The 10,805-nt window shown below is 41.8% G+C and overlaps 1 protein-coding gene across 2 annotated transcripts in view; it reads left to right on the top strand.

Annotated features, from left to right (window-relative positions):
* The window catches only part of LMBRD1 (LMBR1 domain containing 1), a 95,084-nt gene that overhangs the window by 41,797 nt on the left and 42,482 nt on the right, over positions 1 to 10,805 (top strand). For both annotated transcript variants that reach the window (XM_060235498.1, XM_060235507.1), the window contains exons 6-7: positions 4,363 to 4,451; positions 5,294 to 5,367. In XM_060235498.1, coding sequence (XP_060091481.1) covers positions 4,363 to 4,451; positions 5,294 to 5,367 — 163 coding nt within the window. The remainder of the gene's footprint in view (positions 1 to 4,362; positions 4,452 to 5,293; positions 5,368 to 10,805) is intronic.

Genomic DNA, 10,805 nt, shown 5'->3' with positions numbered 1-10,805 from the left:
GTATTCAGAAAAGGAGCAAGCTTGCTGTCAGCTTGTGGCATGGGGATGCCAGCTTGCATAGGTGGTGGCTCCACTTACTTAAAATGGGGCTCCAAGTTTCTCTTTAAACAGAAGGCTTCAAATATAGTTAGAAAGGCAAAACAAGAGATTACATTATTACAGTTGCTCTTACAGTTCCTTTAGATTTAAGAAGACTCCTTTAGAAGGCTTAAAATATATGGATAGAAAACGAAAAAAACCAGTTACACAGTTAGAATTCAATAAAGCAATCATGAAAAATATAAGTCCCAATAGGAACTTCCCATATTAGTTACATTTTTCCATTTACAATCTAATCCCATTCTATATTAGAGATCTCCAATATAAATAAGAGTTGTTAGACTCATAGCTTGACCATGAAGTCAGCTCAGAGGCTAAGTCTATTAGCTTGGCATGATCGACACAGAGAGAGCCTCTTGTGCAGATCAACAGTTTGGGCCCAAAAATTCCCAGTTTGTAAAGGCTCCAGCAATCTCATATCAGATCTACTGGGTCACACAGCTATAAACAATTTTGCAGCCAAATAAATAATAAGAGCTAATTCAAAGCAATCCTGGCCGAGATTGTCCCCAGTTCACGTCTACCTTTCATCCAGTTTTTGGGTCTTTGCAAATGGCTGCCTCCTCCATCTTGTTTCCTACCGTCCTGGTTGAACTTTCACCCAGTAACCCACTTAAGCCTTAGATAGTTTAGTTCTATGGTTCTGAAAGACTGAGACCTCTAGTGGCCAAATCCCAAAACTGCAGCAAAGATTAACAGTTTAGAGCTGCTTGCAGAAAAGCTTAGAAATTTTGTTGCCAATTTCATAATGAGTATTTTTAAGATTATAAAGAGGCCCAGCCCAAAATAAATTCTGCCATACTGCTAACTCGCTTGAAAATCACCAGCTGTTTATTATAGGGCTGCCTCTAAATTAGAAGTTTATCAAATTAAAAAAAATCTAACCCCAAATCAGTGTGTGTAAGTATTAGGTTGGTGCTTTTTTTCTGCTTTGCAATGTGGTGCTTCTCAGTAATACTGCTGTTCAGCAGCCTACTCTGCTTTCTGGGAAGATTGCTGGTGCTGCTATCTGTGACTGGATGCAGTTCTGCCAGTAGTGCTGTAGGTTCTCAATAAGCCAAGAGTTAGTGTTGAGATTGCCCCTTTTGTACTATGCAGACAGCCTTCAGAAATAGTTACATGGTTTGCTACTAGAAATTATTAACTTCAGCAGTCCTCAGTGCACTCATGGTGTGTTATTGTGCTCTCTCCTTGGATTGAAGTGTTCTCTGGCATGGCTAACGAAGTACAGGAGGTGCCTTCCTTTAACAAAAGCAGCTGTAGCTCATTATTATGAATTTTGTGGGTGTTGGTGACAGCTGTTTGTACAGGTTGTAACCTAAAATGCTTGTTTTCGGCGCTGTGAAATCCTCTCATTTTAATCCATTCTGTCTTTGTACTATTTAAATAAAGGACCTTATATGCCTCTAAGGATTTTATTACTCTTTGCATTTTTTTTTAAAGAGTACTACAATATTATAACCAGGGATGTGCAAAAAAAAATCGGAATTACACGGATTCAGAAGTATACGGGGGAAAAAAATTCAGAAACCCGTATACTGCTGAATACCACACTCGGAATAGCCGCATATACGGTAGATGTGCGGCTGTTTCCGAATATATGGCCCCATTATTCCCTATGGGCCATTGAAATCAATGGCAAATAGAGTATATTTGAAGCCGCCTGGAGGGGAGGGGGTTTGAGGGAGAGCCCCAAAAACTGCAGGGAACCCGCAGGGGACTCTCCCCTACAAACCCACCAAGTCCCAAAAAAATTGGACCAGGGGGTCCAATTCCTGGGGCACCCAAAGCCAAACCTAGCTTCACATCAGATAATCTCTATAGGACCCAAATGCACTGCATCCCTCTAGCTACTCTATGAACCCTGCAGTGCAGGTCTGGAACCAATATAAACCCAGTTGCCAACATCACTGCCACACAAAACACAATCTGCTCAAGGTCTGCTCTGTAGACCTGGCTGCAGCAAACCCAGATGCCAGCTCTCCAACCCTGCCCCAAACAACACGGGGAGAGCTGGCCAAACACAACATGCCTGCTGGTTCTGGGTCTCTCACCCAGGTGCCAGCTTCCCTGCCACAGAACACACAATCTACAGATGCCAGCTTTCCAGCCCTGCCCCAAACAACAAAGGGAGAGCTGGCCAAGCACAACAAGCACCAACAAATCAAACACAGAACCCTTTTAAAACAGTAAAAAACTTAACTTTTAACAATACAGGAACTTTGCCAACCCCTCCCCCCCAAAAAAACCCCTTCACCCTAACCCCAAGAAATCCAAGCCACCCAAATCAGGAGAAGTAAAAGGACACTGCACTTTTAAAAGTCCTCTCACTAAATTATGGGCAAATTGGCAACCCCCACCCCAGGCCCCCTCCCCAAGCAGAAACCCTTAACCTCAAATAAGTTACCCCACCACCACCCAAATCTGGATAAGTAAAGGGACTCTGAGTCTTAAAAAGTCATTTTACCAACAAAAACAAGAACCCCAAGACTGTCTTACCTTGTCTTCTCTAGTACTCCAGGGAAGTCTGAGTGAGAGAGCAGCAGGCAGCAGCTGAAGCCAAGGGCCAGCCAGCAGCAGCACAATCTCTCACACCAACCAACATACAGCAACACAGCAGCAATGGAGGAGTCCAGCCAGGAAGACTTCTTAAAAAGGTTCTCTGCCCCTACAGAGAGCAGTTTCAAAAAATAGCACTGCTCTCTGATTAGCCAGACAACAGTGCTTACTTGGATACCCAAGTAAGCAAAAGATCAAAAGAACAACAATGTTGCTGATGGCTGGGCCATCAGCTACACAACAGCCCTGCAAAGCATGCATTTGCAATGCATTTTGCAAATGCATGCTTTGGATTGGCTGCTGGGGCTCCTCTTCCCCCTCCCCCCCTCCGTGATCCCAGGGAGGCTATGGGAGAGACAGGAAAAGGCTACCAAAGGCGGGAAAGGAGGCAAGCAGCTCCCCTGAGGCTGCAGAAGCCACTTTCCTGCCTTTTGCATTGACATCCGTATACTTCCGAATATATATACGGAAGTACACGGGGAGCCGTATTCGGGTGCCGCATAATGGGCCCCAATTGGAATCGGCTGCAGCCGATTTCATATACAGTGGTGATTCCATATACAGTGATGATTTGGTGGCTTATACGGTTCGGCCGAACCGAATGCACACGCCTAATTGTAACAACGGAAAAGCTTGACTTTTAAATTGTTAGGGTTTTTAAAATATTTTTTTAAGTAAATGTAGTATATTTTGTGAAGGGCAGCCATGAAGGAACTAGAAAAGATCCTTAAGAGTAAGTATTTGTTTCTGGTAACCAAAATCCAGTTAATTCATGCCTTAGTATTCCCCATTACTATGTATGAGTGTGAAAGTTGGACTATGAAGAAAGCTGACAGGAAGAAAGTTGGTTCATTTGAAATGTGGTGTTGGAGGAATGTTTTATGGATACCTCCTCCAAAAAGACAAATTAGTAGGTTCTAGACCAAATCAAGTCAGAAGTGACTTGACAGCATTTAACACACACACGAAAGATCACTCATCTTCTGATGCACACACTTTAAAAACCCTAACAAATCTGCTGCTGGTCAAAGTAGATGGAACCAACCCTGAATTGTTTTGATTCACTATAAGGCAGTTTCATGTGTTCTTCTCAAACATGGATTATCATTCTTGAGCAGAACTAAATGCCATATAACAAATTACTTTTTAAATTCTCCTTAGTTTCAGATCTTTGCCTTAGTTGTATATTCTAATGAAAAAAATACTACAAAGTTCAAGAGAACAAGTTAAGCACAATGCATGTTTTAAAAAGGTTTGGTTTTAAATTGCTGTGGGATTTTAATTCTGATTTTTTTTCTTTGCAAACTCTTAAATTGGTCAAATTGGATCAATGTTCAACTTGTTCAGGATTTTATTAACAGAAGTACTTGGACTGGTTCTCACTGCTACACTTGGCTAACCGCTGTGCATTCCCATCCGCAGTAGAAGTTCCACACTAAGCTTGCAAAACAGTAAAAACAAAAAATCTATAAGTTTCTAATTTGTCATAATTGTTGTGTGACATAGTGAAGATACTATGGAGTCAACATTCAAAAACTGTTATTGGAACAGAAAAATGCCTTCCTGAAATATTTATTGTTAGAGGGTGTTGAATGCTCCGTAAGGCTTTACCTTCAGTGTCAACACAGTTCCAGTATTATTAAATACTGTACATTAGAAGAGGATGTTTAAGAATTTTGTTACCCAAAATTGTTCTTGTTACAGAGCCTTTGTTCCATTGGATATTCCTCACAAGAAAAATTCAACAGAATGGGAGAAAGTGAAATGCTTGTTTGAAGAACTTGGAAGCAACCGTAAGAGATACTATATTTTTGGATTCACTATTCAGTCTTTAGGAGTGACAGGTTCAGTAGTAATTTGTTCTAAAGTGTACCAGATAAAAATATTGGGTTAGGACCGGATTGGCTTTGGATTGGTTTTTGTTTGCTTTTAAATCAGAGGGAAGATGATGATTGTGAGAACTAGATATAGAAAGAGGCTGAGGGTGCTTATTTTTTTAAGGTATAGATTTTGAACAGTGTACTTTTGAACTACCTGTACATTATGCTTATCCTTTTGGCAGTGTAAGCAACAAAATCTAAATACACTGTTTTACATCTGAGGAGCTCTGAGTTTTGTTCCTAGGAGATAGCCTTCTAATCCATATAGATGCTGTTGGAATTCGGGTAGGTTAGATGCAGGAAACATTTGGGTGGATCCTACCCCTATCTTCCTACTATTTGAAGCAAAGTTTGAGGGCCTAAAGAGCCTTCCTCCAACTTAATTGGGTCTTCTGTTGAAGGAACAAGCACATTAAGAAAGGATTCTTGGAGAATGGTTGGAACCACCCCAGTAAGTGTAGATTCATGATTACCATAGGCTAGAAACATACTAAGGACATTTGATAGTAATTAAACTGTGCCCAACACTGACATCCTGACATCCTGCGTATTGTACAAAGATAAAAGTTTACAACTTCAGTGTCCAGGGTAGTTAATGTACATTAGACTTTTTGCTTTGATTTTTAAAAAATTAACATGGTATTTTGTTTCTAAAACAGACACAAAACGAACACAACTTAAGCTTGTCACAGAGGCACAAATCTTCCTAAACATGAATGTCAGCAAAATATTTCTCTTGTTTTGTTTTTTTTCAGATGGTTTGGCTGCCCTGTCCTTCTCTATAAGCTCCCTGACCCTCATAGGAATGGTGGCAGCTGTGATCTATACAGTAAGTCTCTGACCTTCTGACTTGTCTTCTCTCATTAATGAGAAGGTTCTCTTCCTTGTAGACAACTTGTAACTTTATCACATACTTGGGGTTGGATCCAAAGACTTTTTTCATCACTGTTGACACTTTCCACTAAGTAAAAGTCTGTCAAGTCTGGCTTTAACTCTGGCTCAACCAAAGAGCATGCTGGGTAGAACCAAAGTATAACCAAATGCTGCTAGCACCCCTTCTCCTGTCCCCCCCTCCCTTCCTTCGAGAATCTCCCTGCTTTGAAATGGTGATGTGTGAAAAGTCTTATCTGAACCTTCTCAGCTCAGGCCCGGGGGAGAGAACGGAGCCTGAAAAGCATCAAGGCCAGTATGCCTAATCAACATGAGAATGTATTTGTAACATCTATGTGTGATTGTCCCCTGCACAATTTTCCTGCCTGTAGGAATGCTTTTGAAGTCCTCTTTATATGCAATGTATCTGCTGTATGTCTTCAGTCTTTTCAAGCTTAAGCCACGAGTACACAGTATCAATAAACTAGTTTCTATGTATCTACATCGACTCGTTATTGAATCTGCAGACTTGACATTTTGAAAAGACTCCCTTTGGAACTCATCCACCCCGGCAACTTTGTAACCTGATGGCTGAAAAGATTCCGGGAGATGGAGAACTTCCCTACTTGGAGGAAGATCCGGTGGCACCTTGGCACGTACTAAACGCCAGGCGAGCCACGGTTTCCCCTCCACACTTCCAGCTCGTGATCACTCCCCAGCAGTACCGGCCATGAACCTCAACCACCATAATGGACGAGGCCCCTGCCCGCGATCCTGACCCGCCACATGAGAAGGGTGCGGTTGACCGAAACGGAATCCACCAACCCAGGTTCCCTGGAGTCGGGCGAAGCAGAGGCCACCCTCGATGTCCAAGAGCAGGAGGAAAACCCCAAGGGTGAGAAGAAAGGGGGAGAGGAACCACTGCCAAAGGACATGCACAAGGACGACGCCCGCATGTTTTGGGCTATGGTCCGAAAAGAAGTAGATGGAGCGATCAAGGGCCCTGAAGGACGAGATGCAGGCTATGACCGCCCAGATCTCCCGCGCCCTGGGACTGCCCGGGCCACGGAGACCTCCCCAGCCTCCACTGGCTCGACCCCTTCTGGCCCTGCTACAAGCCCCAGCGCCGCCAGCGGCAGGGCAAGCGCCATGACCCAGAGCACCGGCGGGCCCAAGAGATGGAGGCCGAGGCAGGGAGTTGGATGCCACCTTTGACAGAGACCCAGACAAGCTGGAATACTTTGCCATCCAAGCAAACAGCTACATGTACTACTGGGGGAACACATTCCCCAATGAGTTCAGCCGAGTGGACTATCTGGGGTCAAAATTGAAGGGAGCCGCCAAGAGATGGTACGTGAGCCTCTACGAAGCCATGAGCCCGGAACTGGACTATGTGCAAACCTTCTTCAGGCTCTGTTGGCCCAGTACAAGGACCCGCTCCAGGAGACGAGAGCTCTAGACGCCTTGCGGGACATGCAACAGGGTTCCCGATACTGCTGTATGTCTTCAGTTTTTTCAAGCCTTGGCTTAGGCCACAAGTACGCAGTATCAATAAACTAGTTTCTATGTATCTACATCGACTCGTTATTGAATCTGCAGACTTGACAAAGTCTTCTGTCAGAGAAAGAGAATCATTGTATCAAACACTTGAATTCATGACAGAGAGCCAGTTTTCCCAGTGGTTTTAAAATGATTTTTGTGATTTCATTCGTGTTTTAGACTAACATTTTGAGCTGTAGCTTGTTCTATTATTTATTATTCATTTTCTTAATTTAAAATGTGTCTTTGCTGCTCTTTGAACCTCCTCAGAGCCCCCAACGTTACAGACATGTCAGACATTAAAGCACAGATATTTATAAAATAAGTAGGAATATGCAAAAACTTGCAGAAGGGATCTCATTTCCCTTCCCCCACTAGTTCTTCTTTCCCTTTCCTGAAAGGCCCCCATGACCTCTCCCCTTTCCTGCTTCCTTTTTTTCCAAGAGCCAGTTTGGTGTAGTGGTTAAGTGCACAGACTCTTATCTGGGAGAACTGGGTTTGATTTCCCACTCATCCACTTGCACCTGTTGGAAAGGCCTTGGGTCAGTCATAGCTCTTGTAGGAGTTGTCCTTGAAAGGGCAGCTGCTATCTCTCTCAGCCCCACCTACCTCACAGGGTGTCTGTTGTGGGGGGGGGGGAAGGTAAAGGAGATTGTGATCGCTCTGAGATTCAGAGTATAGTGTGGGATATAAATCCAGTATCATCATCCTCTTCTGCTGCCAGCCTCCAGGTGGAGCCTGGTGATCTCCTGGAATCACAACAGATTTCCCAACTATACAGAGATCAGTTCCCCCTTAGGGTTGCCAGCTCCAGATTGGGGGATTCCTGGAGATTTTGAGGCAGAGCCTTGGGAAAGTGAGGTTTGGGGAGGAAAGCAACCCTAGCAGGGTATAATGGCATAGAGTCCACCCTCCAAAGCAGCCCTCTTCTCCAAGGAACTGATCTCTCATCCAGGGAACAGTTGTAATTCCAAGTGATCGCCCATACCCACCTGTTCCCCTTTTCTCTTTGCTGCCTCCTGGCAAACCCCTATGTTTTCTCCCCTTTCACCAGCCCAAACTGCTTTTTGTCTGCAAACCTGGGGCCTTTTTAAGGTTTGTAGAAAGATCTGTCTTGTGCGTTCACAGCTTCAGTCACCAGATTTAAGTATCGAAAGATTTGGCTGACTTCACTATTAGAATATAAGATATTTAAAACAAACAAAACACACAAATGGTTTGAGTTATTAAGGGAACAAGATGATCACCAAAATACCAGACAAAAAGACGATCACCAAAATACATTTCATTTGTATAAACTGCTTGATGCAGTTTCTTGTAGGGTATTGGGACAGTAAAAAGTTTGTAGTGCTTTTCTGTTAATGGCAAATTTTGATATCAACTCTGGAAAGGGTTTGTGCTCTTCCTTTGGGGATCTGTTTTAAGCAAACATTTCTGAAAATGTGCCACATTTTAGAATGGTTTTACAGTAACATGCAAAGCATGCATATAGCTAGGAAAAAACTAGATAGTAGTTATTAGACACTGCATCATCTGTGACACAAGTAAAGTGACAGTGCAATGTTGTTTAACAGGTACAATAACATCAGGGGGAAAAGAGCATATAATCCAACATCATCTTGGAATGTATCATTCCAATACATCATTGACAACCTTCTCTGTAAATTAACATGTCTTTCCAAAGCTGTATATGTTGTTTTGTAGAACTGTTCTGTTTTCAGAGAAGACATCAGAACCGAGCCCATTGTATTGGTGAAAATTATTTAACCATAACGTATTAGAACCTACTAGTTCTCATGATCATTGTATTAAGTCCACTAGCCAGAACCTAGCAGCTGTAATTCAGCTAAATGCTAAACTTTTGTTTTTGACGTACTTCATTTTTACTAATTGATTGCTTTCATGGTTCTAAATGGGTATTCATGAATTTGGGAAGGGTTTAGCTCTCATGGAGTGGCAGTAAAATAAAAGTTTCTCAGAAATTAGTATCCTGGAAGGGAAGGGTTTTAAAATGAATTGTGTAGATGTGATGGGTCTTCCTGACTCAACACTACAGTCAGCAAAAGTTTGATGCTATCTCTAAGTCAATGTGTCAGAGCTCAGGGTATGAAGTGGGATTACAGTTATAGATCTTTGTATCCTGAGTATTGAACTTCTCAGCAACTTGGCCAAAATCCTCCCCTGATTAAAAGCCTTAGTTGTAGGAAACTTGGTTTCATTAAAGCTTTTAATTCCTGTATGACCATTGTATACGAATTCACACAGTTTTGTAGGGTCTTTGTGACTACCAGCAGTTGCTATTTAAAAAGAACTGAGCCAATAAAACTACTGGCCTGCTTTATGGAATTGTTGAAGGTCTATTGATAAAATATATGTTTGAATGTATTTGATCTATTCACTTGCAGAAAAGGATGAGAGAATCATATGGGTTTGGCCCCATCTACATACACAGGCTGCTCTTCTCCTTTCTCTCCAATTGGATAGGATTATACTATGGTGGAGTGGCTTTTTTGTGTTTTAAGGATGCTTTGGATTGCTTACCTTGTAATTAATATAATGAAGGTATGTGTTCATTAGTTGTTGTAGGGGATGATCATAGCATTTTGGGGGGTTTTTTGCTGGTTTGTCTCTTTAAGGAGGACAGGGTTCTGTCTTTGTTGTAATCTTCCTACTCCCCTGTTCTGGAACAAGTGTGCATTGCTACCCAGAATGGCTTTTCTTCTGTGGTTTGCTAAACTGTTTCTCAAAGCCTTTGGCTTAGAGGAATTCTGCATGTGAACCCCTGAAATAGAACAAACTGTTTAGTTATGCAAGTTGTTCTGTTGTACTTGACCTCCAGAATTCCATAATGGTTGAAGACCTTTTTCGAATACCAGCTTTTCATGGTGATGTTTACACTTAGCTCACTGAATTGTCTTTGTAGCTTTTAATGAAATGATTTTCTGTAAGCAGCAGTTATGATGTGTCCTTGGTCTTTTTATATTACAAAACTAGAATATCACATATTGTGAATGAATAGAACTCAACTTCAGGAAATCTTTCCCCTTGCATTTGGCAGGGGTAAGAGAGAATAAACTTAACAAATGATTCTCACAAGCATCACAAATCCTTTGACCTTGATTTATACTGGCAACTTTAACTGTCTGTAAACATGAAGCCACACACTAAAATGATAAATTAGGGTTGCAGTGCCTTGTTAGAAGCTGTTTCACAGATGATGTAGCTTGGTTCTATACTTTCATTAATATATCTTGCATTTAAATGACTTTACGTAGCCTCAGGTATTAATAGAAAAGCTGTCATAAACTCTGGTTTGCTATTTGGAGTCAAGGTAAAGTAGTATAGTTCTTACCATGATAAGCAGATTAACTTGAGTGATTCCACTCCCTCCATTTTTCATTTAGTATGTCCTTCAAGGATGACTGTAATTGGCTCTGTTTTCTGAAATGTTTAATAAGAATTGACATTTTTCCATCTTTCTGCAAGTGGCATTGTTTAGATACAGATAGAAAAGATACAGTAACATGAAGCTGTATTTAAGCATACGGGATGGAATTTCTTGACCCTTTTTCATCTGCATTACTTTTGTCATCACAGACGTCAAGATTTTTAATGTTTTATCTGTTTTAAGGCCTTCTACAAAGTCCATATAGGGGAAAACTTAGAAAACAGCAACCTGCAGAATTACTGGGACAGTTAGAAGAAAAGCTATATTGATCGTCAAGATATGTGGAAATGTCGGTTGAAAATAACAGCTCTGTCATCGTTCTAGTAACAGACAACATTCCAGAAAAGCAGTTGCTTTCTATGCAGCCCTGGGAATGCCCAAATTGCTCAGAGAGGTGCTTTGAATGTGTG

Source organism: Heteronotia binoei, chromosome 1, assembly GCF_032191835.1.
Source record: "Heteronotia binoei isolate CCM8104 ecotype False Entrance Well chromosome 1, APGP_CSIRO_Hbin_v1, whole genome shotgun sequence".
NCBI classification, from domain to species: Eukaryota; Metazoa; Chordata; class Lepidosauria; order Squamata; family Gekkonidae; genus Heteronotia; species Heteronotia binoei.
This window is presented reverse-complemented; position numbering and strand designations above follow the sequence as displayed.